The sequence below is a fragment of the Chiloscyllium punctatum genome, chromosome 30 (assembly GCF_047496795.1).
Source record: "Chiloscyllium punctatum isolate Juve2018m chromosome 30, sChiPun1.3, whole genome shotgun sequence".
Lineage (NCBI taxonomy): Eukaryota > Metazoa > Chordata > Chondrichthyes > Orectolobiformes > Hemiscylliidae > Chiloscyllium > Chiloscyllium punctatum.
Genome location: NC_092768.1, coordinates 50,988,919 through 51,016,509, shown reverse-complemented (window position 1 = coordinate 51,016,509; position 27,591 = coordinate 50,988,919). Strand labels below are relative to the sequence as shown.

At 45.4% G+C, this 27,591-nt stretch overlaps 1 protein-coding gene across 1 annotated transcript; it reads left to right on the top strand.

The window, feature by feature from the left end:
- LOC140455507 (antigen peptide transporter 2-like) lies at positions 1-27,591 on the top strand. The gene is given in 9 exon segments (XM_072550451.1): positions 1-656; positions 4,609-4,723; positions 8,967-9,092; positions 9,591-9,801; positions 14,690-14,887; positions 15,200-15,328; positions 19,501-19,689; positions 23,237-23,290; positions 23,293-27,591. Coding segments are annotated over 9 exon segments (1,740 nt in total). The 5' UTR covers positions 1-115; the 3' UTR covers positions 23,470-27,591.

Sequence of the window (27,591 nt, the reverse complement as noted above, 5' to 3'; positions counted from 1 at the left end):
ATCTTTATTTGATGATGATTTTATTCCGGGGCGGCTCCCTCCCTCTCTCTGTCTCTGGGAGTGAAAGTGAAACTTTTGGGGGACACTGTTGTGTCTCTGTCTGCAGCAGCTGCCCATGGAGTCCCCGGGAGCAGCGCTCTCTCCCCCAGCCCCAGCCCCAGCCCCGGGCCCGGGCCGGACCCTGCCCCAGCGCCTGCTTCTGTCCGCCCTGCCCCCTCTCCTGCAGCTGGGACTCTCGCTGCTGGCGGTGCCGGTGCCGGTGCCGTCCCTCTCGGCCCTGGCTCTCAGCCTGGCCCTGAGCCGGAGCTTGGGCGGCCTGCACCGCCCGCTGCTGCTGTACACCGCCTGCTGCGGCCTCTCCCCGGCTCTGTACCGCCTCCTGCTGCCGGCCCGGGCCCTGGGGCTGGGGCTGGGGCTGAGCCTGGGCCTGGCGCCCCGCTCCCTGGCCGCCCTCCTCCTCCCTCACGCCGCCTCGGGCCTGGCCCTCGCCCTCCTGGAGGCGGCGGCGGCGGCGGCGGCGGCTCTGCTCCGGGCCCGGGCCCGCGGCTCCCTCCCGGGGACACAGCGCAGTATCAGGCGCCGCCTCCTCGCCCTGTCCCGGCCCGACCTGGTCCCTCTGAGCGGGGCGTTCATCTTCCTCACCCTGGCCGTGATCGGTGAGTCCGCCCCCGGGGGGAAGGGGGAGAGAGAGGTGGGGGGGGGGGGGGGGGGGAGTGACCCGGGGGCGAGGGGGAGTGAGGGAGCTGGGGAGTAGCTCAGGGGGAGGGGTGAGAGTGACCCCGATGAGTGGTGTGGGATATAGGTAAATTAATGTTACTTCTGCAATTCCATTTTATAAAGTAAAATGAACTCACACCAGTGTGTAATTGTTTTAGCCACGAACTGAGTCAACAAGAATGGAAACGATGTGGAGGAAATATATAATTGTTTTTGTATTAGCTAAAACTGTATGTCAGAAGGTAGACATTACGGGCAAGTAGATAAGATGTTGTGAGGGGATGAAGTTAAGCTAGATACGCCTGTACAAACAGTAGGTATAAACATCTGTTTCCCACTTTTACAAAAACACAGGAACAAACCCCAATTAAAAGGGTCATAGGGATCAGAACGGCCTCGGGAAAGGCACAGATGAAGTGGGTAGATAATGATGGAGAAAGAATATGCCCATCAATGACCTACAGCAGGATGAGGTCAAACAGCCTTGTGAGGCCAGAAATAAGCATTTTGTCACAGACAAGGCCGGATAAGGCAAGAGATAAACAGGAGTAATGGGGGCCGGTCTTAGGGAAGTGGCGTATGTAAACAGGGGAGGGAGCAGTGTAAAACAATAGAAATCAAATCATATAAATGTTGTGTATGAATTGAATTTGGTGTGTGTATGTCCTCTACCTTATAGGCACTGGACATCACACCCACTTGCAAGTGTAAAATAAATGACACTACTGATTCAGATCTTGTCTCGGACTGAAATTATTGAAGTGAGTGGGCTTTGTTTCTCACAGTGGGCTGGATCAAACTGAGGGGGAGGTGGCGGGAAGGGCTGGAGGGGACTGGAGGATTGACCCGGGGGGGCTGGGTTGAGTGTCCCGGGGGAGAAGGATCTGGGGGAGTGACCCGGGGTGGGGTGGAGTGGAGGGGGACAGTGGGGTTAGGGGAGGGGAGTGACAGGGATGGGGGACACGGGGAGAGGGGAAATTGTGGATTGACAGAGGGAGTAGGAGTGGGAGAAATGAGGGTGATCCAGGATGGGGATAGGGTAAGGGGACCAGCACTGAGGATCGTGCAGGGATCTGGATTGAGAGTAGTGAGGGGACCCATATTGAGGGGACAGGGAGATGATCTGAATTGAGGGGATGGAGTTTATGCAGTATGCATTGACAACAGGAGTGAGCTGATCTAGAGTTGGGGGTGGGGGTGGTGTGAGGAGGGATCCAGATTGAGGTGTGAGTGCAAGTTTTGGAAGCTTTAAGTTACTTTTACAAAAGGATAAAAGTAGTCTTGGGTGAAAATAATAAACTGGGAAGGAGGTTATCTTCCACGAGATTAGGCAGAATCCCAGGTAGTGCAGATTGAGATCACTGTTTGAGGGTAAATCCACATCGGGCATGTAGGAATCGTGTAAAGGCCAGTTGACGAAAGTTCAGGACTAGCATGTTCCTGTGAAAGTGAAGGATAACAATGACAAGATTGAGGAAACTTGGATGACCAGAGAAACTGAGAGCTTAGTCAAAAAGAAAAAGAAATTGAGGGGGGACCTGATTGAGGTTTACAAAATCATGAAGGGTATAGACAGGGTGGATAGACACAAGCTTTTTCCCAAGGTGAAGGATTCAATAACGAGAGGTCACGCTTTCAAGGTGAGAGGTGAAAAGTTTAAAGGGGATACATGTGTAAAGTACTTTACACAGAGGATGGTAGATGCCTGGAGCATGTTGCCAGCAGAGGTAGTAGAGGCAGGCACGGTAGATTCATTTAAGGTGCATCTGGGCAGATGCACGAGTAGGTGGGGATCAAAGAGATACAGATGCTTAGGAATTGGGAGATAGGTTTAGACAGTGGATTTGAATCAGTACAGGCTTGGAGGGTCGAAGGGCCTGTTCCAGGGCTGTAAATCTTTTTCTTCTTTAGTCAAAGGAGAGGACCAAGAGGACTGGAGAATATCCAATATTGTTCCTTTGTTTGAGTAAGAAGATTGATGAGGGCAGACTGGTAGACTTTGTTTCCTTGGACATAAGTCAAGCCTTTGACAAGGTTCCACATGGTAGACTAATGAGTAAAGTTAAATCACATAGGATCCAGATTGGATACAGATCTGGAGGTCTGTGACCAGTGGCTTCCATAAGAATAGGTGCTGGGTCCACTTTTGTTTGTTGTTTATTTAATGGTTTAGATGAGAATATAGAAAGCATGATTAGTAAGTTTGCAGGTGACACCAAGATGGTGTAGTGGCTGTCTGAGATTATAGAGATCTCAATAAATTGGTCAGTGGGCTGAGGAGTGGCAGATAGAGTTTAATTTGGATAAATGTGAGTTACTACATTTTGGTAAAATGTAGGGGCAGGGCTTATACAGTTAGAATTAGGGCCTTGGGTAGTATTAGGCAAAAGTGAGGACTGCAGATGCTGGATATCAGTGTCAACGTTAGAGTGGTGCTGGAAAAGCACAGCAGGTCAGGCACATCTGAGGAGCAGGAAAATCGACGTTTCGGACAAAAGCCCTTATTATAGAATACAGAGACCAAAAAGTTCAGGTACATAGTTCTTTGAAGTTTGTGTCACAAGGTTACGAAGACATTAGCATGCTTGCCTTCATTGCTCAGACATTTGAGTATAAGAGTTGGGATGTTATGTTGAGTTTATACAGGACATTGGCGAGGCCTGTTCTGCAGTACTCTGTCCATTTCTGGTCTCCCTGATACAGGAGCGCAGTATTAAGTTAGAATGGATTCGGGAGAGATTTTCCAGGATGTTGTGGAAGATTTGAGTTAATAAAGGTCAGGCTGGGTAGTCTGAGATCTTTTTTACTGGAGCATTGGATGTTGAGTGGTGATCTTTATAAAATAATGAGCGGTGTAGATAATGTGAATGGCAGGTGTCTTTTTTCGTAGGGTATGGGATTTCAAGTTTAAAATAGACATGAGGGGCAATTCTTTTCCACAGAGAATAGTTTGAATGTCGAATAAACTTCTAGAGGAAGTGGCGGCTGCAGGTACACCTACAATATTTAAAAAAAATTTAGATTGGTACATGAATAAGAAATATTTGGAGGGATAGAGACCAAGCATATGTAGGCAGGACTATTTTAGTTTCAGAATCTGGTTGGCTTAGACCAAAGGGTTTGTTTCTATACTGTTCACTGAAGTCTCGATACTATTCTTACGTGGAGGCGGGTGGAGGAATCTGATCACCGTGATTGAGGGAGGGGGATGAAGGATGGAGGAGGAAATGCCGAAAAGGAAGGAGGGGTGAATTTGGAGTGACAAGAGTGAATTGGGGAGCCAGAGCGTGGCGCCATTGAGTAGGATCTGGTGGGAGTGTTATCCAGGAACCTGACGAAAAGGGGTAGTCTGCAGAGTGAGAAGGGGTTTGGAACAAGGGTGGTGGGACTTGTCCTGTGTAAGGAGAGTCAGGAGTGGATCCCAGAGTAAAAAACGTGTTTCATGAACCAGAGTGAGTGGGGTACATGGGATCAGTATTTCACATTATCTCTCTGTATCACCTTATCCCCCTCTCTCTTCCTCACTATCTCTCTGACTGATACCGCTCTCTCTTCCTCAGTATCTCTCTGACCCATTACCCCTCTCACTTCCCCACTATCTGTCTGACCCATTACCCCCTCTCTCTTCCCCACTATCTCTCTTCCCCACTATCTCTCTGATCCATTACCCCCTTTCTCTTCCTCAGTATCTCTCTGACCCACCCACTTCCCCACTGTCTCTGACCTGCCCCTCTCTGTCTTTCCCTCTATCCCTCTGACGCAGCCCCCCACCTTGTCTGTATTCCTCTGACCAATAGCCGCTGTCTCACTCCATCTCTCTAAGCCGTCCCCCTGCACCCTCACCCATCCCCTGATAGTATTCATGTTGTGTCAATGTGTGTTTGATTTCAGGTGAGGTCTTCATGCCTTACTATGCAGGGAAGGTGATTGATTTACTGAAGTCTGACTTTGACCATCGAGCGTTCCTCATCGCCATATTCTACATGTTCATCAGCTCCATGGGAAGGTAAGCTGTCAGTGATGGAGATGGCTGCTCGTCACTGATCCCCCACCCTCGAGAGAGAGAGAGAGAGAGAGAGAGAGAGAGTCCTGTATCGATAGGATGGGATAAGGTCAAGCCTGAATGGAAGGTGTTGGTATCAGGGGAGTGCGTTAGATTGGCGTTAGGAAAGGATTATTGTGTGGTGATTGGTTAGTGCAAAAGGATTTGGAGCATGAACATGGGTGTCTGTATTACTAGTCCAATGATATTGGCAGGAGAGCACTGCTTCCACTTCACAGAATCCTTTCCAGGTTAGATCGAGGCCATTTGACCCATCGTGTCCGTATTGACACCTCAAATGAAAAAACGTGTCTTGTGGGATTGCCTTGCCTTCCCCCTGTACTCTGAACATCATTCTTCTCAGATAACAGTGTAATTCCTGTGTAAATGTCTGGATTGAACCAGCCTCTCGGACCCTAACCACTCATTGCATGAGAAAGCTTTCCTTTCGTATCACCTTTGCGTCTTTTCGCAATTACTTGAAATCTGTGACCTTGCGTTCACGATGCTTTCACAATTGGGAACAGCTTTCTCTCCATTCACACTGACCAGACCCCTCATGATTTTTAAGAACCTTTATCATATCTCCTCTTGGCCTTCTTTGCTCTGAAGAAAATAGCTCTGACCTGTATTATCTATTTTCATAACCGAAGTTCCTCATCCCTGGAACCATTTTTGTCAATGTTTTCTGCAATCTCCAACGCAGTCACATTCTTACCAGAACAGGGCACCCTACTCCAACTGAGGTGGGACTTACACAAGTTTAACAGCGGCCTACTGACAGTTAAATATGAAAGACATCGCTGTCAAACTCAGTCCCCGCCAGGAATCCACACAAATACTTTCCAACACTGCTCACTAGATCAGAAAGAGGTGATTCACAGACCTACTTCGCATAGCTCGGACAATAAACCAGAAGCCAGTCCCAAGTCGTCGTCTTAGTTTTTGAATTGCAGTGAACTTTCAGAGGAATGGGTCAAGCGTGTTCATGTATCTTGCTGTAGTTATGTAAGGCCTTGGTGGGGCCTCTCCTGCAGTATTATGTGTCATTTCAGTATCCTTATCTGAGGAAGAATGTTCTGGCAATGGAGGGAATGCAACAAAGATTTATCAGACTGAGCTGGTAGGGCTGACGTATGAATCGAGACTGGATCAGTTAGAAGTATATTTACTGGAGTTGAGAAAAATGAGCAGGAATCTTCTCAAAATCTTTTTAAAAATTTAACAGAACAGGACAGGGTGAAAGCAGGGAAGGTGTTTCTGATGACCGGGCAGTCCAGAACCAGAGGTCACAGTCTAAGGATACAGGGTGGGCCTTTTGGACTTCGATGAAGAGAAATGTCTTCACCCAGAGAGTGGTGAGCTTGTGGAATTCTCTGCCACAGAAAGCAGATGAGGCCAAAACATTTCAGGGAATTACATACAGTTCTTAAAGCTAAAGGGATCAAAGGTATGGGCAGAAACCAAGGACAAAGAGGGAAGCAGGCTTTCTACGGAAGAGTTTATCTGATCATTCCCCTCCACCTTTTCTGGTACAGCTTCACTGGTACCTGATACCCTGTTACATAAATTAGCAAAGCGAGTGTATGACATATTGACAGAGTTAACCACGCTGCTGAGTGTGTTGGTGCATGGCAAATGCAGGTAAACTTTCACTTTTTCATCTGTTAACAATCATTAGATTCACGCAGAATCGATTTACAAGAATGGTTCCAGTGATGAGACACTTTGCTTCTAATGATAGATTGAAGAAGTTGGGACTGCTCTCTGTGGAGAGGAGAAGGCGGAGAGGAGATTTGGTAGAGGTTTCCAAAACATGAGTGGGCTGGACTGGATGCAGATGTTTCTGCTCATAAACTTAAAAGGACCAAGAGGGCATAGATTTGTATCAATGTGCCAACAAAGCAAGGGTGATTTGAGGAAAAGTGTTTTCACACAGCGAGTAGTTAAGATATAGAATGCACTGCCTGGAAATACAGTGGAGGCAGGTTCAATTGAGCCATTAAGAGTGGCATTGGGTGATTATTTGGAAAGAAATGGTGTGCAGGGATATGTGGTAAAGGCAGAACATTAACAGTAGGTAATACAACGGGGGAGTGCACAATGGGCTGAATGGCCTCCTGCAAAGATTGTATGATTCTGTGACATAAAAATTAGATGTTGAAGGCCAGCGAAATCTTTGACCAAAGCTCGCCAACTGGAAATGCAACACAACACCAACAAGTTGATTTCATTTTCGATTCGCCATTGCGCAGGCACAGTGAATGAAACCACTTTTTTTTTTCCCCTGTTTATCCATCCCACCATGGCTGGTCCTGAGGGGGAGCTGCTCAGTGCATGATGGGTCAAAAGGTCAATGCAGCCCATGGAGTATGCCACTGCAGGACTAGGACAATAGGAATCAGCAGCACCAGGCACTTACCTCCTTCTGTGGAGGTTCCGATCATTTCTGGACTTGGTGGAATAGTCCAAGCTAACCCTCTGATTAGCTTATATGTCTCTATTAAGTCACCTCTTAACCTTCTCGTCTGTAACAAAAACAGCCTCAAGTCCATCAAGCTTTCCTCATAGGACCTTCCATCCATACCAGGCAACATCCTGGTAAATCTCTTCTGCACCCTTTCCAAAGCTTCCACATCCTTCCTACGATGTAGTGACCAGAACTGGATGCAATACTTTAGGTGTGGCTGCACCAGAGTTTTGTACAGCTGCAGCATGACCTCATGGCTCTGAAACCCAATCCCTTTACCAATAAAAGCTAACACACCGTGTGCCTTCTTCACAACCCTATCAACCAGGGTGGCAACTTTCAGGGATCTATTTACATGGACATCAAGATCCCTCTGCTCATCGACACTACCAAGAATCTTACCATTAATCCTGCTACTCCTTCCAAAGCGACTTTAGCAGAGAGAATAAAAAGAAATTTAATACCTAAATGATGAGAGGTTGCAGAGCTCTGCGATGCAGCAGGATCTGGATGCCCTAGTAAATGAATGGTGAAAGGCTAATATGTAGGTACAGAATGTCATTAGATTAGATTAGATTACTTACAGTGTGGAAACAGGCCCTTCGGCCCAACAAGTCCACACCGACCCGCCGGAGCGCGACCCACCCATACCCCTACATTTACCCCTTACCTAACACGATGGGCAATTTAGCATGACCAATTCACCTGACCTGCACATCTTTTGACTGTGGGAGGAAACAGAGCACCCGGAGGAAACCCACGCAGACACGGGGAGAACGTGCAAACTCCACACAGTCAGTCGCCTGAGGTGGGAATTGAACCCGGGTCTCTGGTGCTGTGAGGCAGCAGTGCTAACCACTGTGCCAAGTAATATCCTGTAGGCAAAGTAATAGAATGTTACTATTTATTGCAAAAGGAATTGAATATTAGGCAGGTCATGTTTCAGTAACACAGGGCGCTGGTGAGACCACGTCTGCAGCACTGTGGATGGGATTGGTTGCCCCACTGAAGAAAGGATGCAACGCTGTTGGAGATTGTTCAGTTAATGTTTACTGGACTAATATGTGGAATGGACGAGTTGTCTTGTGTGGAAATGTCAGACTAGGCCTGTATCCACTGGAGTAAGAAGTGACTTGATTGAAACAATTTGGTCCTGGAGGGTCTTAAGTTGATATAGGTATGTTTTCTGTTGTGGGAGAACCTCGAACTAGGGGTCACTGTTTAAAAATTAGCCCCGATTCATTTTAAAACTAAAAGAGTCAAGGCAAAGTTTTTGTCTCAAAAGGATTGTGAGTGTTTGCGACTTTTGATCTGAAAAGCTGGTGGAAGCAGATTTATAGAGACATACAGTATGAAAACAGACCTTTGGCCCAACTTGTCCTTGTTGATCAGGTTTGATCAACTGAACTAGACTCATTTCCTTGTATATTTTTAAGGCAGAGGTGGGCATGTTAAACAAAGGGGTGAAAGGTAAATTGGGAGAGGTGTAGGTAGGAACATGGGTTTGAAGTTAGAATCGGATCAGTCATGATGTTACTGGGCTGGAGGGGCTGAATGGTCGATTCCTGCACTCTGTTCATATTGAACAGACTGTGCCTGTGTTCAGATGGGAACCTCTAATTCAGCAGTTCCACAGATCCCACAGAGAGAGAGGGAGGGACTGCAGAGTCCAGCACACACACTCCCACCCCATTAACCTCCAGTCCTTTCTGACTGAAGGAATTGTTCCTTTTCCAGCTCCATTTCAGCCGGTCTCCGGGGAGGCCTCTTCATGTTCACAATGTACAGACTGAACAAACGGGTTCAAAAACTGCTCTTCTCATCCCTGGTACAGCAGGAAATCGGCTTCTTTGAAATACAGCACCAAACAGCTGTATTTCCTCCAGCTACTGTTACAAGATACCTAGGCATAGATTCTTCGGTACAAGTTCTTAGGGAAAGAAAAGCTAGAAAAATAATGAAATTAAAAAGTTACATATTGTGAGAATACATTAGAAAATAGAGAACCTGAAAAGTTCAGAGCAACAGTATTTCCAACCCAGTCCACCCTGGCACCTAGACTCCAGACTGCATTGAGCTTCACCTTGAGGCTCTCAAGGGTGGGAAACCACTCTGGAATCACCGAGGCAGGAAGTCCATGTTGAGGCTATGCGAGGCCGAGAGACCACCAGGTGCTGTCAAGAGACTGCCCGGCTGGGCTGGGCAATCACCATACCAGGCTGGTATGACAGTGCGTTCATTACAAACAATCATATGACTGTAATGAATTAGCTCTAGATGGTGGTTAGTATCGCTCCTGTTTTGCTGTTGTATTGTGATAACTGTCCTTATTTAATAGACATTAGTCTGTTCTGTTTATTCCACAGGTGATATCACCTCACGCCTCTCCACTGACACTGCCCTCACGAGTCGCTCCATTGCAGCCAACGTGAATATCTTCCTGCGAAGCTTGGTGACAACAGTCGGGGTCCTCTTCTTCATGGTCTCCCTCTCATGCCAGCTCACCTTGCTGATATTTATAGAGTCTCCTCTCACCATAGTCCTTCAGAAGCTGTATAATAAGTATCACATGGTGAGTACACAGCCAGCAGTACAACAGACTGTAGTGAACCACCTTGTTATTAAAAATGTGGAGAGACCATGTAAAACAAAGGGTACTAGTCTAAAGGGGGTAGAGTAGGATAGAAACTTAGATATGCAAGTCAATTACATGTAGCAGGACAGGCAGGGAGAGCTGTTAATAAAGCATCCACTATTTCCGACTTCATTCATAAAGGCACAGAGTACAAGAGCAGGATATTAATGATGAACTTATACAAGATACTGATTAGGCCAAAGCTGGGATAGTGTGTACAAATCTGCACACCATGTTATAGGAAAGATGTGAACATGTTGGAGAGAGTCCAGAAGAGGGAAATGAGAGTAGTTCCAGAATTAAGACCTTTTAGCTATAAGGATAGAGTGATGAAGTTGGGACTGTTCTCCATGGAGAGAAGGTGGCTAAGCAGAGATGACAGAAGTTTTCAAAAGCCCATGGGGGGGTCTGAACAGAGTGGATAGGGAGAAACTGTTCCCATTTGTCAACAGACCTAGATCCAGAGGATGCAGTTTTAATGTGATTTGCAAATGAAATAAATGTGAGGCAAGAGAAAAACGTTTTCATCTCGTGAATGGTTAGGGTCTGGAATGTCCAGCCTGGAAATGTGGTGGAGGTAGGTTCAACTGAGGCATTCAGGAGAGCATTGGAGGGGTATTTAGGTAGAGACAACGTGCCTGTTACAGAGAAAAGGCAGGAGATTGGCACGATGTCAAAATGCTCCAAGAGCCAGTGTAGATCTGATGGACTGAATGATCTCTACCTGGACCGTAAACGTTTTCTGATTCTCATTACATTGTCCTCCCACAGATATTGATATAATGAATAAATCTTAATCAATTGTCTCCACTTTTACTCAGTACCTGGAACTTAAGGTCTAAGTACTCCCTTTTAACTTTTTTTTTTAAGAAAGCATATTGAGTATATTTTCTTTCTCAAACTGTGTCACTTCATGTTTTCCTCCATCGAGTGTCATCTGAAACGTCTCTGCTGGTATCGCTCTGAGTATACGTGTGTCAGTATAAAGGTGAGGAAATTCTTCACTGCCTCCAGCATGCTAGAATCAGAAGGTCATCCTTGATCCTGACAGAGTGCCTCCAAAGGGAGAGGTTGTCGATGTATGTGTCCGACCCTGACATGACTGATAGTTCCCTGCAGTTGCCAAACGCTATTTGCATGACCTGATGAAGGGCTTTTGCCTGATTTTCCTTCTCCTCGGACGCTGCCTGACCTGCTGTGCTTTTCCAGCGCCAGACTCTCGACTCTAATCTCCAGCACCTGCATCCCCCACTTTCTCCTGGACTATTTGCATGATGGTCCGTTGCAGTATTCGGTCCCTGAGACCAGACTGAGCTGGAGGAACCTGAACCCTTTGTCTCACCAGCTTGCTGCTCATGCTGCTTGACTTTGAATTGGATTTCTCTCATACAATCCCAGAGCGGCATCTTATTGTAAATCCGTATTTACAGCAGCCATTGCAACTCTTTGTCAGTCCCTCTGTAGAACTCATGTCACACACTCCGAGAGTGGTGAATCATTGGAATTCACTTTCCCAGAGGGCTGGCCAGGAGTGAGTATGTTCAAGATAAAAGTAGGTAGAGTTCAAAATCTGAAACATGACAATTATGGGGATAGTGCAGCAAAACGGTATCAAGGTCAAAAATCAATCATATTGAATGGTACAGCAGGCATAAGGGGCTGAATGGCCTACTCAGCCTCTATTTCCTGTGTTTCTGTAAACAGGTCATTCAGTCCAATAGATCTGTGTTGGTATTTATATTCCATACATACTTCCTCTCATCCCTATATTCTACTACACTGTCAATATGACTACATCAATGATTTTGATTTGGGGAGCGACTTTGAAGTTGCCACAGGACAGTGTAGTAGTGTGAGTTATAAGGAGGATGCAAGGATGCTTCAAAAGGGGTTTGGGTAGGCTGAGTGACTGGGCATAACCCTAACAAATGGAATATGGTGAAGACATCCCTGTGAGATTTTCCACTTTAATGGGAAGAATGGAAATTGTAAAATGTATTACATAGAAAGTGGAACAGTGCAACACAGTACAGGCCCTTTGGCCCACGATGTTGTGCTGACATATTATCCTACCTCTAAGATCAGACTAACCTACATACCCTTCATTTAACCTACCTCTGACACCTCCCCTAAACCTTCCTCCAATCACCTTAACATTGTGCCCCCTTGTGATAGACATTCTGGGAAAAAGTCTCTGGCTATCCACTCTATCTATGCTTTTCATCGTCTGTGTCACCTTTTATCATATGGAGAGGCTAGGACATATTGAATTTCCAAGGGACTTAAGTGTGTGGCATTGTTCACCACACAGTGAAAGTTTATAGACAGCTACACAAGCAATTCAGAATTCTCCTCTGCAGCCAGGGGTTTTGATTACAGGGGTAAAGCTATCTTAGTACAATTATCTAGAGCCTCGTTGAGAACAGACCTTGAATATTGTGCAATTTTGCTGTCCTTATTTGAGGAAGGAGGTACACGCTATAGACTTTAACACAGGTTTATCCAGACTGATTCCTGGGAGGGAGGGATTGTCTGCTGAAGACAGGTTATTTGGTCTGGGTCTGTATTCTCTGGAGTTCAGAGTGAGAGGCGATCTCATAGAAACAAAGTTCTTTAAGGGATTGACAGGGAAAATACAGGATAGGTATTTTTCCAGGGGTGGGAGGGGAGTAGGTGTGGTGGAGACCTAGGGAATACAATCTATTTCGGAATGAGATGAGGAAGAAATGCTTCACTCGGACTGTTATGAATCTTTGGAATTCTGCATCGCAGAGGATGATGGAGCTCAGTCACTGAGTTTGCTTAAGAGAGAGATTGTTGGATTTCTACAGGTGAAAGACACCACGGATACAGGGGTAGTGCACGAGATTAGCACTGAATATATCAATCATGATCACACTGAAATGCTGCAGCAGCTTTGAGCTGTATGGCCCCTTTACTAATGTTGAATCACAGACTATGTGTGGGGGAGAAAAGGAGGCCACTCTGCCCATTGTGTAAGACCATAAGGAATAGGAACAGGAATAGGTCATGCAACCCCTCAAGCCTGCTCAGCCATTCAATAGGCTCATGACTGGTCTGAAATTCCCGATGTCCACTTCCTTGCCTCTTCCCAACAGTCCTGGTTTCCTTGACTGATCAAGAATCTCTCTCAGCTTTAAATGGACACCAGGACTGTGCCCCCACAGCTTTCTGCAGGAAGCACTTCCAAAGACTCTCAACACGTTCAGAGAAGAAACTCCTCCTCATCTCAGTCTTAAATTGGTGACCTTTATATTCTGAGACTTCTCCCTCTGGCGTTAGAGGGGAAAACATCCTCTCAGCATTTATCCTATCAAACCTAGAATCCTATATTTTCGGTGAGATCACCTCTTATTCTTCTAAACTCCAGTGAGTAGAGTTCCAACCTGTTTAGCCTTTGCTGATGAGACAATCCTCATAAACCTTCTCTGAACTGCTTCCAATAAAATGAATCTTCCCTTAAATAATGGGACCAAAACTGCTCACGGTACAGTGCTCCAGATGTGGTTTCACCAGCACCTTGTATAGTTGCAGTAAGACTTCCCTACTCTCACACTCCAACCCTTTCGAAATAAGGGCCAACATTTCATTGACCTTCCTGATTACCTGCTGCACCTCTGTGCAAGCTTTCTGAATTTGTGTGCAAGTTCCCCAAGTCCCTTTGTGTTGCAGCTTTCTGCAGCGTTTTGCTCATTTGAACAACACTCTGTTCTTTTGTTCTCCTTTCTGAAATGCCCAGTTTTGCATTTTCCCATGTTATATTCCATTTGCCAACTTGTTGCCCACTTACTTAATGTATCATTATCTGTCTCACCATCTGCCTTTCCCATTATTTTTATGTCATCTGCAAATTTGGCTTCACTTCCTTCCTTCAAGTCATTTTGATGTAAACAGTGTCGTCCCAGCACTGATCCCTGTGGAACCCACTGGTCACCAACCTGAAAAAGATCTCCTTATCCCCACTCAATATTTCTTGCCCATGAGCCAATTCTCTGTACACACCAATACTGCCTCCATGACATCTTAAGACTTAGCCTTTTGTGAGGTACCTGTCAAACACCTTCTAGAAGTTGAAATTCAACACATCTATCTACCTATCCACATCTCCTCTACCCACTCTGGTTGAGACTTGTTCAAAAGATTCTAATTAATCAGAGACTATTTCCATTTCAGGAATGCTTGACTTCATTATGATTTTCCAAATGTGTTGCTGTTAATTCCTTAATAATTGATTCCAATATTTTTCCAACAATGTATGTTAGACCAACCAGCTACATGCTTTTTGCCTTCCCTCCCTTTTTGAAAAGTGGTGTCATATTGGCAGATTTCCAATCCTTCTCCAGGTTTTTGGAAAATTACAACCAGTGCGTCTGCTATCTCTTTTGGGGACCCCACGATGCAAGCTATCGGGGCCAAGGGTCTTAGCAAATTATGAGTTTATCTAATACTAATTCCAGAGCAGTACTTAAATTCCAAACACCTCAGTTTGTTTCCTTGCAGGGTACAGTACTGAAGGTGCATACAGCATTCCCTGCCCATCCAATCTTTCCTCATGGCAGCACTTTTCCAATCCTGGCAAATCTCCCCCGTTCGCTTGTTGGTGGAGTCACATCCTTGCTGTAATGAGGTAACCATATTTTCAAATGTATGTTGCTGCAGTGTGATTGACACACTTTCTACCCCAGCCAAACCTTCACCTGTGGTTCCAATGGAATAGATCAGCGCTTTGCACAGTCAAGAAGAATCGTTCCAGCTTCCCAGGAGTGGGATTGTGTCTGACTGCTTTGTTTTGCATTACACACAGAAACTGGTCCGGGAGGTACAGGACTCCATCGCCAAGTCAAACCAACTGGCCGGTGAGATTGTTTCCGGGATCAGGACAGTCCGGAGTTTTGCCGTCGAGGATGAGGAATCTGAACTGTTCGAGGAAAAGCTCCAAGCAACACATCAGCTCAAGAACAAACGGGATATTGTCAGAGCGGTGTACCTGGTGTGCCACAGGGTGAGTGGATACGACAGTCTGCACCCCCGCCCCCCCCCCCCACTGTGTACATAGTGACTGCTTCAGCACTCAGTCTGTCCGAAGCATGAGCAGAAAGAGCCACCATTTCAGATGTCAACACTTTCAGACGGGATCAGCAATCTGAGGGAAAGTACACCCCCCCCCAGGGTGCCATATACACCGTGATATCCTCCCTTATCTGTCTCTGTGTGTGTCTCTCTCTCTCTCTTTTCTCGCTTTGTTCAGGTGTGTATTACTATGTCTCTCACTCTGCCTGTGGTCTCATTCCTTCCCCTTGCTGTGTTTCTGCAGCACATACAACTTGTGATGCAGCTGATCATGTTGTACGCTGGACAGCACCTGATCCGGAACAGGCAGATGAGCAGTGGGGATCTTGTCGCATTTATCCTGTACCAGGGCGAATTCGGATCTTACGTCCAGGTAAGACTCTCATTTCTCTGCTGGTCTGAGTGTGGTTTGATGGTTGCTGCCTTTGAGGGATGCAGAGTTTACTATGCGGTTTAGTTAGCTTTTGCCTTCTCTCTGGCTCCAATCATTTTGACACGGCCAGAAAGCCCATTTGCTGTTCACATACTCCGCTTCAGTATGAGCTGAAAAATAATGAAATTCACTGGATTTCTGTGGTGGTATCTAAGCTCTTTCGAATCCCATTACTTCAAACTCCCATTCCATCCCTGTACATTCCCATTCGATCTCTGGATTCCTTTCCAATTCCTGTACATTCCCATCCAGTCTCTTCCCTATTCCTATCGCGTTATATTTCCATTGGATCTGTCAATTCCTGTACATCCCCAGTTGAGTTCCCCACATTCCTATCCAAACTGCCTACAACGCTTTCCCATCCCCTTACATTTCCACCCATCCCTTTAGATTCAGGTCTCATACCTATGCAGTCCATTGCCTTCATTGTGATCTTCTCATTCAGTCCCTGCACATTCCCCTCTTTCACTCCATGGAAGTGGGGAGTATTCCATTGCAGTCCTGACTTGTGCCTTGTAGATGATGGACAGGCTTTGGGGAGTCAGGAGGTGAGTTACTCACTGCAGTCTTCCCAGCCTGTGATCTGTTTATTTGGTGAGTCCAGTTGAGTTTCTGGTCAATGGTAACCCCCAGAATGTTGATAGTGGGGGATTTCTGTGATAGTCACACCACTGAATGTCAATGGGCTGTGGTTAGATTTCTTCCTTTCTGGATATCTTCATCAGCCACCACTTGCTTGGCACAATTGTTAACTTGCGTGTGCAACTATTGTGTTTTTGTCTTTTTGGTGTGTATGTGTTAAATAAATGCTTGGTAATTCAGAACTTAAACATTGATAAAAAGAGATCAAGCTTTTCATCTTGCATTCATCACAATGAGGAAGAGACATTGGCTCATACAGTATGAGAAGAAGGTGCTGATTGGTTGTCCATCCTTGACGTGGAGATGAAGGGAGAGCAGCTAACTGTCAATCTTCATTCTCAGGCTAGGCAGGTGGATGCTGATTGGTCAGGCTGTTGCCATGGCGACACAGTGGGTTTGACTGTCCCGATCACCTTTTTTTCTTTTGGAGAAGGTGCAATTCATGTACAAATCCCTTTCCTATACAAAGCAGGACCCTGAGTATTAATGCTTTAAAGCAAACGTATAATATGGGCCAAAGGCAGGCGTATTGCGTTAGACCGCAGATCATCCATGATTGGTATCATTGAATGGTAGGACAAGCTCAAGGGGCTGAATGGCCTCCTCCTGTGAATGTAGCTTTCACCATGTGCCAGTGTGTCACTCTGTTATCTTAAACTGGCTTGCGGTGAGTCTCTGAGCACAGTCTGGATTATTTAATTAATTTAATTAATCATGTCCAATAGCAGAGTGCACATCCAATGGTGGCTATCCTTTCAGAGGTTTGCAGCCTTGGGCTGGTTAAGCAGGATCAGATGCTGCCCACAGCGAGCGGTAATCGATATGGTTCCCCCCAGTCATTGATAGATACAGCCTGCATACCTGGAATCGCTCGATCACTGAAACTCTGAGACCACCATACTCATTTGTGTTTCAGACAAAACATTAATAGCAACATGCTGTTAGTGGACAGAACCTACTCATGGATTTATTGCTGAGTGAGGCAACTAGCTTCACCAATTGTTTGGATTTTCTGGGATTCCATTTTGTTCCAGGGTATTCTGAGCTAGACTGGGCACCATTCAGCCAGAGGTAGTGGACAGAGGCTCCTTTTCATGAGTTTTCACTGTACACAGCACGTGGTGGTTGGTTAGGGTACCTGTTACCATACAGTTCCACTGACACCTCTCCCATCTCAGCAGCAACCTCTCACAGTGAGCAAATGGCTCCAGCCCAATTCATGTGGTTCCCAATAAGACCAAACTTGTAGCATGCAACTGTAGGAATCGCAGTGTGGATGTTGACCAGAGAGTGTGGGTCTTTGCAAGATAAGGGTTAAGCAACCATTGTATTAGTTGAGAATTCTGACATGGAGAAGGGTGAGCTCATTTGCTTGTTCCGTTTCAATGGTCAATGTGGGTGGAAGATGGAGTTTGTTAAGCTTTCAGGCTGAAATATTCTGAATATGTCACTTACATATCAGAAATATGCAAAGGCTTAAAGGTCTTTCTATCAAAGGAGATCTTCTTATGGAAATTAGTAATGATGTTAGCATGAGCTGGACCTGGAGGATATCCCAGGAAATGCCATCTGTCTAGTGTGTATACATGAGCCTGTATTGACAACAACTCCATAAACTAAAAATCACACAACACCAGGTTATAGTCCAACAGGTTTAATTGGTAGCACACTAGCTTTGGGAGCGACGCTCCTTCATCAGGTGATAGTGGAGGGCTCAATCCTAACACAGAATTTATAGCAAAAATTTACAGTGTGATGTAACTGAAATTATACATTGAAAAATTGATTGTCTGTTAAGCCTTTCATCTGTTAGAGTACAGTGATAGTTTCCAAATCATGACTCCATAAACTAAACCTGTTGGAAACACAGCCACACCAGAAGCTTATTTAAGCTGAACTGTTAGCACAATTAACCTTCTGCTTAATAAACCTTATTTCTGTCTGTTCGAGTACCACAGGGGTCAGTGCATTTGGACCCCAACTATTCACTGCTGATTTTGATGAAGAAACTCAATGAAATATCTCCAGATTTGCAGCTGACTAAAAGCTAGGTGGAAGGGTGAGCTGTGATGAGGATGCAGTATAATCTGGACAAGTTGAGTCAGTGAGCAAATACATCGCAGATGAAGTATAACGTGGATAAATATGACGTTATTTACTTTAGTATCAAGAGCAGGAAGACATATTATTGTCTGAACAGTGATCGTTTAAGAAAGGGGCAGATGCAATAGGACCTGGGTGTCTCTCTTGTCCACCAGTCACTGAAAGTCTGCACACACGTGCAGGTGCAGCGGGCGATGAAGAAACTGAATAAATGCTTTCATTGTGAGAGAATTCGAGTCCAGGAGTAGGGTGGTCTTGCAATAATATTACAGGAACTTGGTGAAACCACACCCAGAGTATTGTGTGCACTTTTGGTCTCCTTAGCTGAGGAAGGATGTTCCGGAGATGGAGGGAATGGAACAAAGGTTTTCCAGACTGATTCCTGAGATGGCAGGACCGAGGTATGAAGATAGACTGCATCAGTTCGGACTGCATTCGCTGGAATTTAGAGGAATGAGAGGGGAGTCTCATAGAAACCTATAACCATTCTAACCAGACTAGACAGGGGAAAAGCAAAAAGGATGTTCCTGATAATCAGGGGTCATGGTTTAAAGATATGGGGTAGGCCATTTTTAGAGCTGAAAATGTGTTGCTGGAAAAGCGCAGCAGGTCAGGCAGCATCCAAGGAACAGGAGAATCGACGTTACTGGCATGAGCCCTTCTTCAGGAATCTGAAGAAGATCAGGATAGATTCCTGAAGAAGGGCTGATGCCCGAAACGTCGATGGATTCCTGAAGAAGGGCCTATGCCCGAATTGGCAGCAATCGCATATCCCCGTTCTCTCTTTTGACGTTACGATCTTACGTCCTGACAGATCACTCCGAATCACCAGTGGACAGTTAGACAATGTCACTATTTTGTGGTGTAGCGATAGTAACAAGGTCAGCCAAGTGGATTGCTTAGATTGAGTTCCCTGATTGGACCAGTTTAACAGCCCCAATCAGGGAGCCCTGGCTGACAGTCAGAAATAGAAGCGTCGGAGTTCCTGTTCACTCTGAGGGAGCTGAAACAGTGTAAATAAGGGGGAACTGGATACCAGCCTCTCTGCAGTTAGTTCTAGTGGCAGTCTAGGTATACCACTTCTTTCGAGCTCGGGTGTCTGAATCGTCAAGCATTGAATTCGTGAAGTTAACAGTTCTGTTTCAATGAGTGCACCCAAGTAGGCAACATTACCCAGCTCTTGTTGGTCACCACGAGAAACAGCTCTCCGATGGAAAGGCCGTGGCCCTTTCAGCTTCATGTGTCCTTTTCATCCATTGTTGTGTGTCTGTGTGTTGTTGGTACATGCGCTGCTGTGTTTGGTCTGTCTTGGTGAGGACGAGCATGGACATTGTCGAGGTAAAGCTGTTCTCTGTCTATTTGAACAGACCCTGGTTCACATGTACTCGGAGATGACCCACTCAGTGGGAGCAGCCGAGAAAGTGTTTGAGTATATGGATCGGAAGTCCAGTGTTCCCACGGACGGGAAGCTGGTAAAGGAGACTCTGAAAGGACATGTAGAATTCCAGAATGTGTCCTTCTCTTACCCAACCAGACCCGATATTCAGGCCTTAAAGGTAAGATTATAATCGAATCGTCTCCTCTATCCTCTGAGATCAGGTATTGTAATGTTACAGTGGATCCCAGAGTGATTCTGAATTAGGCATTGAGGGTAATTTTGCAGGAGATCTCACTGAGATCTGAATCAGATACTAAGACAATGATGTCAGTGAGAGCAGAATCATTTTGGGACAGCAGGACAGATTTGCTCGATCGTTATGGGACGGATTTGTTCCATTGTGCCTGTACTGATTCTGTAACTATAATGTATACTGTTGGAGTAGGTCTCAGTTACATCATAGATCAGGTACGGAGCATATTATTACAGTGGATTACAGTGAGATCTTAGATCAGGGACCGAAGACCATAAGACAAAGGAGCAGAAATTAGGCCATTCAGCCCAGTAAGCCTGCTCCACCATTCAGTCATAGCTGATAGGTTTCTCAACCCCATTCTACTGCTTCCTCCCAAACCCTTGATCCCTTTGATTCTCAAGAACCTATTTATCTCTGTCTTAAATACATCCAATGACCCGGCCTCCCCAGCCTTCTGTGGCAATGAATTCCATAGACTCCCCACTCTCTGGCTGAAGAAGTTTCTCCTTATCTCAATTCTAAAAGGTCTTTCCTTTTCTCTAAGGTAGTGCCCTCGGGGCTCAGTCTCTCCTATCAATGGGAACACTTTCTCAACAGCCACTCTGTCCAAGCCATTCAATATTCTGTATGTTTCAATTAGATAGCCCCTCATCCTTCTCAACTCCATCGAATATAGGCCCTAAATCCTCAAATGTTCCTCATCTGTTAAGCTTTTCATTCCTGGGACCCTTCTCATGAATCTCTGAACATGTTCCAGGGCCAGTACATCCTTCCTGAGATATGGGGCCCAAAACCACACACGATACGCCAAATATGGTCTGACCAGAGCCTCAGCAGTACTATCCCTACTTATATATTCAAGTCCTTTCAAAATAAGTGCCATCATTGTATTTGCCTTCCTAACTACTGACTCAACCTGCCTAGTATACCTTGAGAGAATCTGACATTATGATTCAGTGGATTTCTGGGAAATCTTAGATTAGCCAATGAGTGGATGAAGACCATAGATATAGGAGCTAGAGTAGGCTATCTGGCCCATTGAGTCTGCTCTGCCATTCAATAAGGCCATGGCTGATCCGCTAATCCTCAACTCCACTTTGTTCCCAATAACCTTGGAATTCCTTCCTGATTGAAAATTTGCCTATCTCTGTGCTCGATAATCATCTTGAGTGAGTCCATACCCAATCACTTTAACGTCCCCTCTTAAGTCGGTCTTTCCATATCTGGGATCAGCTGAGTGAAGCTCTCTGGACTGCCTCCAATATCTTTCCTTGGTTACCCTTCCCAGTATTCCAGCTGTAGTCTGACTTATGCCTTATATAGGTTTAGCGACACCTCCCTATTTATATACCCCACTCCCTGTGAAATAAAGGTCAGTGTTCTGTTTGTTTTCCCTATGACCTATTGACTTGGACAGTCCTTTTTTGGAATTTATGGACAAGGACGTCCAAATCCCTCTTTCTGCAGTCTTTCTCCATTTAAATAATATTCAATTCCTTTATTCTTGCCAAAGTGTATAACATCACATTTCCCAGTATTGTGGCTTTCTCCAGTCATTTTTACTGCAGAGAGACAGACAGACTGACAGCTTGACATTGGTTAGTGCAGTTGTGACCGTTTGACGATCAGTAGAAGGAGGCTATTCAGCCTCTTATGCATGTCCTTCCTTTCTATAAAACCATGTCCAATCTGTCCTGGGCCTCTTCACTCTCTTGCCGCCTCTGCATCGCAGTCATTAAGTAATATTAAGTAATATATCTGATATTAAGTAATATATCTATACAAATAATCCTCTTAAATTAAATCCTCTTAAACTTCCAATGAACCACCTTTGACAACTCTTGAGAGTAGGGAAGTTCAGACCTTCTTTACCCTCTGGGAGCAAAGTTTCCTTTCCATATCAGTCTTCAATGAGTGCGCCCTTATTCTGTAACTCTGTTCCCTAATTTGAGACTCTCCCATGAGTGGAAGAGCCTCAACATCTCCCCTGTCAAACCCCTCAGAATCAGCCTTTCAATAAAATCACCAACTTTCTTCTAAACTCTAATGAATAAAGACCTAATCTAGTTAGCAATTCTTCATAAGTCAAGAATCACCTCGTAAGCTTCGTTTGAACTGATCCCAATCCCAGTCAATCCTTTTGTAAATACAGGATCAGAACTGTTCCCAGTACTCCAGGTATGGCTTCACCAATATTGTGTGTAGTTGTAAGAAGACCCTTCTGTTTCTAATCTCGCCAGTCACAAAGCCCTAAATTTCATGTACTTTCTTCATTACTTGCTGCACTTACATGCTAACTTGTGTTTCATAAGAACACCCACATGCACTTTTTTTGGAGTCTCGCTCCATTTAAAAATTATCCTTCCATTAAAGTACATGACCTCGCACTTTCCTACATTAAACCCATCTGTCCAGTTTTATCCCACCTATCTGTATCCACTTGCAGATTCCTTATGGTCCTCAGCACAAAGTGCCTTCATCTCATTTGCATTATCGGAAACTGGCTCCCCTTCGTTATTCACCCACTCCCTAATTGTTTGCAACAATGTTCATTGAAAAGCTTCCAATAGAATGCCTTTCTCCCACATCCAAACTAACTTATGTTTGAAAAAGAGTTCATTTGATTACCCATTCTTGAATTGAAGAGTGAGTTTATTAGTTAGTGAAACCCCAAAAAACGTAGAGGTGTAACACAGGCACACAAAGTGAGTCCAAACAAAAAGATAAAAGTGAGTAGATATATAGATCAGTCTCTGGGAAGTTCGGAAAGAGTGAAAGGCTGACTGTGAATATAGTAGCCATTACATTGGGTGATAAAGTAGGGCGGATATTGGTAGTTGAGCAGTCAATTTTGAGATTCTTCTCTTTGCAATTTAACTGAAATTCTTTTGTCCTGTTTCCTTTCAGCAGTGAATGGCTTTCAGCAAAGTGAGGACTAGTCTTTACTTTTACCTGAAGTGCAAGGGTGTCTAGTAGCTGTCCTCAAGCTGTGACCTTCACAGAATGCCAGTTCACATAGTCACATGATGCATTATACATTAGGGACTGTACTCCGTGTATGTTTGTGGAATGGTAAACCATAGGAATGTGGGCAAGAGATGGCTTTCTCCTAAGGCAGTTTGGAAATGTAGGGGTGGAGATCCAGCCAATTATTAACTCTTCTTTTTCACTCTCCCTGTTAGACATGTCTGTGATATCCGTCAGATGATATCCATGGGTTCACACAGGTATCGACCAGATGGCCAGTGAATATACATCTGCAACCATCTTTTGCCTGTGTGTCCTCTAGTTTAAAAAAAAAGACTTGTTGGAATTTAATAGTTCAATGTGACCATTAGTAATTTGGCTTCTGAACCGTGATACAGTTGAACTCGTCTTCTCTGTTCTCTCCCAGTGACAGACCAGGATGTGTGTGTCCTGTCTTGCACTGTGCTGACCTGCTCCTTCTTCCTGTCCTGTTTCTTTACAGAACGTCTCCTTTGAGCTGAAGTATGGTGAGATCACGGCCCTGGTGGGACCCTCCGGGGGGGGGGCAAGACGACGTGTGTGAACCTGCTCAAGACGTTTTATCAACCTCAGACCGGACAGATCCTGCTGGATGGCAGACCCATTGAGGAATATGAACATAAATATTACCACAACAAGGTGAGGAGCAGCTGTCGCCTTGTCCCTGGGGATAGAGAGAGTGAGTGGCTCATATAACCCCCAGGGTCAGGGAGAAAATTCTGAAATGAATAAGGAGGTGCAGAGTGGCAATACCACAAGCAAACTGGGCACATAATACTCCAGGGATTGGCATTCATTCTATTGCCCTGTACTCACTCACTCTCTGCAAATGCTGCATCTCAGTTCCCAGCTTTCTGTCCTTCAGGAGGAGGCCTTTTAGCCTGTTCACCACAAAATAGATCTCATCTGATCCACATCTCCTCGAAATCTACCCAATTTGGTTCCATTGCCCTTGGCACGACTGACAAACAAAAATCTCCAACCTCAGTCTTTATATTTGAACTAACTTCCATCCTGAGCAACCTTTTGGGACGGGGAAAAGTGTCTACATTTGGATTGAATTATGCCCATTGCCCATCACCCTCTGATCATTGACCAACCCGAGTGGCCAATGTAATTTATCCCCATTTCTTGGCAAATGGGCACACCAAGGCGTGTGCGGACGGTGGATGAGGGAACCCTTCTGTTTATTTTTGTTCTTTTTTTTACAGTCACACCTGATCCAATTCTCCAGACAGGCAAAACACCTGAGTGGCCAGTCATAACTCCAGGGTGTTGGTGGACACCGCATGCTCCTTCTCCAAGGACACCCGGGCTCTAATCTCCTGTTTATTTTTTTCTTTCTTTCTTTGAAACACAGTGAAAGACACACAGTGCACGAAGCTTTATTCAATTGCCACCACCAGGAAAATAGGAAAACACCCAAGTGGCCAGTGACAAGCACTGTCCTTCACATCAAAGGGCAATGCTGTGTGATTAAAACAGTGAAGGGGAGGGTAGGGACTAAATCAAAATAGAGTTGGAGGGAGAAATAATACACTCCACTCCCTGCGGTGCCCACCTCTCCCTGAACAACTCCAGGGTGTTGGTGGACACCGCGTGCTCCTTCTTCAGAGACACCCAGGCTCTAACGTAACCCCGGAAGAGGGGCAGGCAGTCGGCCCTAACGACCCCCTCCACGGACCGCTGCCTGGACCGGTTGATGGCCAGTTTGGCCAGGCCCAGGAGTAGACCCACGAGGTGGTCTTCGGACCTGCCCTCCCTCCTCCGTACCGGGTGCCTGAAGATCAGAAGCGTGGGACTGAAGTACAACCAAAAGCAGAGGAGGAGGTTTTTAAGAAAATCAAAAAGGGAGTGCAAACGCCCACACCCAATATACACATGGTCCACGGACTCCACAGTGCCACAGAACAAGCAGTTGGGCTGGGAGTCCGTGAACCACCGCAATCTGCGGTTGCAGGGGACTGCTGCATGCAGCACCCTCCACCCCAGATCCCCGAGAGAAAGGGGGAGGACTCCCACGTAGAGAGACCTCCACTGGGGATCCCCACCGCCTGGTGACAAATGGGCAAGCCAAGGCGTGTCCGGACTGTGGATGAGGGAACCCTTCTGTTTATTTTTTTTCTTTTTTTTATGGAGAGTCCAACTCCCAAGCCAGGCAAAACACCCGAGTGGCCAGTGACAAGCAGTGGCCCTTCATATCAAAGGGTCAATGGTTTTTTTTATTTAACCCCCACACTACCGACTATGGTGGTGTCATCAGCAAAGTTGTGAATGGAATCAGTCTGGTATTTGGTGACGCAGTCATGGGTATACAGTGAGCACAGTGGGGGCTGAGTACGCACCTCTGGGGCGTTCTAGTGTTGAATGTTAGTGAGGATGAAATATTGTCCCCAGTCTTCACTGACTGGGGGCCTGTGGATCAGGAAACTGAGGATCCAGAGTGGGACTTAGTCCAAGATCACTAGGTTTTTAAAATCAGTCTTGAGGGGATAATAGTGTTGAAGGCTGAACTGTAGTCAATGAGTAGGATTCTTAGGTAGCTGTTCTTGGTGTCAAGATGTTCTAGGGAGGAGTGAAGGACAAGTGACATAGCATCTGATGTGGATTTGTTGGCCCAATGGTGATGATACTGTGGCTTTAAGAGGTGTATATTGTCCTTTTTTTGAATAAGGAAAAGTTAAGACAGAGGCACTAAACAGTCTGCTCCAAAACCAATAAAATAAACAGCTTGTGAGGCCTTGGATCTTTTTTTTTAAAAAAGCTGAAACAATAAAAGCAACCTGGATGGGTGGGGTCAAATTCTGACAAAGCCAGGATTGTTTTAGTTTTAGCTTTCAGAAGCAGTTGCTGTGATCTTAAAGCTAGATGTAGAAGCTCTTATTCCTCTGTTACAGCTAAAAGCTGGGATTCTCTTCCTGCTGCTAGAGTTGCACATGAGACAATCTGTTTTACTGAATTTGCCTTTGCCAAGGGTGTGTTTATGGGATGGTACTATATTAGAACAGTTAATGTTTAACATTAAACATTTCTATTAATTTGTTCAGCTTTCCAATAGAGTTAAGTTATTCTAATTCTTTCTTTTGTTGTATTTTAACTGTAGTGTATGCATAGAGTGTGTTTTATTTCAAGACAGGTGGCTTGACCAATTGAATTGCATCCAGAATGCACCGACTGCCTCTTGTCTTTCAAATAAGAAAATGTTAGGGCCGAGGCTGTCGTCTTCAGCTATTTTGAGGGGGTTTGGTCTGCTCCATGATATCATCAGCCCAAACCCATTCCCCACTCCCCCATCCTAATTTCTGAATATCACAAATAAGTAGGGACCCAGCAGTGATCCCTGTGGTACCCACTGCACACCGGGCTCCAGTCACACAAACAGTCTACAACCACCAACCTCTGTCTCCTATAACAAATCCAAGTTTGGATCAGTCTTGCGAAGTTGCCATAAGCTCTTCCCTCCTTTGTCAGTCTCCCATGTGGGATCTTGGCAGAGGTCTTGCTGTAGTCCATACAAATGACATCAATTTGCCATATCCTCATCAACTTCGTGGTCAACTCCTCGAAAAATTTCACCAGAATTGTTAGGCATGACCTCCCTCTGACAAAGCCAAGCTGTTCTCTCCCCGATCAAACCTTGCCTCTTTAAATGGAGATTAATTTTCTCCTTCAGTGATTTCTCCAATTGCTTCCCTCCCACTGATGTGGGACACACTGGTCCCCTGGTCTACCTATGCCACCCATTGTGTAAAGAGGAACCACTTTAACTGTCCTCCAGTCCTCTGCACCTCTCCTGTGGACAGAGACAATTCAAAACTTTGGGTCAGGGCCACAGACCGCTGTCCACAGATTCTGCCAGATCTGTTGAGTTTCTCCAGCAATTTCTGTGTTTGGATTAGATTTCCAGCCTGCACAGTATTTTATAGAGTCTTAGAGATGTACAGCACGGAAACAGACCTTTCAGTTCACATCGTCCATGCCAACCAGATATCCTGACCTAATCTAGTCCCATTTGCCAGAACTTGGCCCCTATCCCTCTAAACCCTTACTGTTCATATAGCCTTCCAGGCGCCTTTTAGACGTTGTAATTGTACCAGCCTCCACCAATCCCTCTGACAGCTTATTCCATATATGCACCACCCTCTGCGTGAAAATGTTGCCCTTTCGGTCTCTTTTAAATTTTTCCCCTCGCACCCCAAACCTATTTGCTTTAATTAATAGTTGATGTGTTGATTTTACTTCTCGAAAATTCCCTAGATTTGGTAAAGTCCCGATCAGTTGTAAGATAGCACACATATCTCCTTTATTCAGGTGAAGGAGGGACCCAGGCCAGTCAGCTTCACTTCAGACAGAGGGAGATGTTTGAAGTTATTATTAAAGATCTGCTGTGGATAAAGGTGAACCAGTGGGTGAACTGTACTTAAGTTTCCAGAAGGCATTTGATATGAAGCCACATGAAAGATTATTGAAAAAATAATAGATCATGGTGCAGGTGGTAACAGATTGGCCAGGGTGGAGGATTGGCTTCCTGATAAGAAGCAGACAGGAGCAATAAATGGGTCACTGTTCAGTTAGCAAGATGTAACAACTGGTGTGCCACAGGAAGCAGTGCTACGACCTCAACTGTTCACAAATAATAGAAATTACTTAGAAGGTACGATAGCTAAGTGTAGAGATGATACAATGATTGGGTGGCACTGTGGCTCAGTGGTTAGCACTGCTGCCTTGTAGCACCAGGGACCTAGGTTTGATTCCTGTCTCAGGACACTGAATGTGTGGAGTTTGCACATTGTCTGCAAGGGTTTCCTCCCATGACCC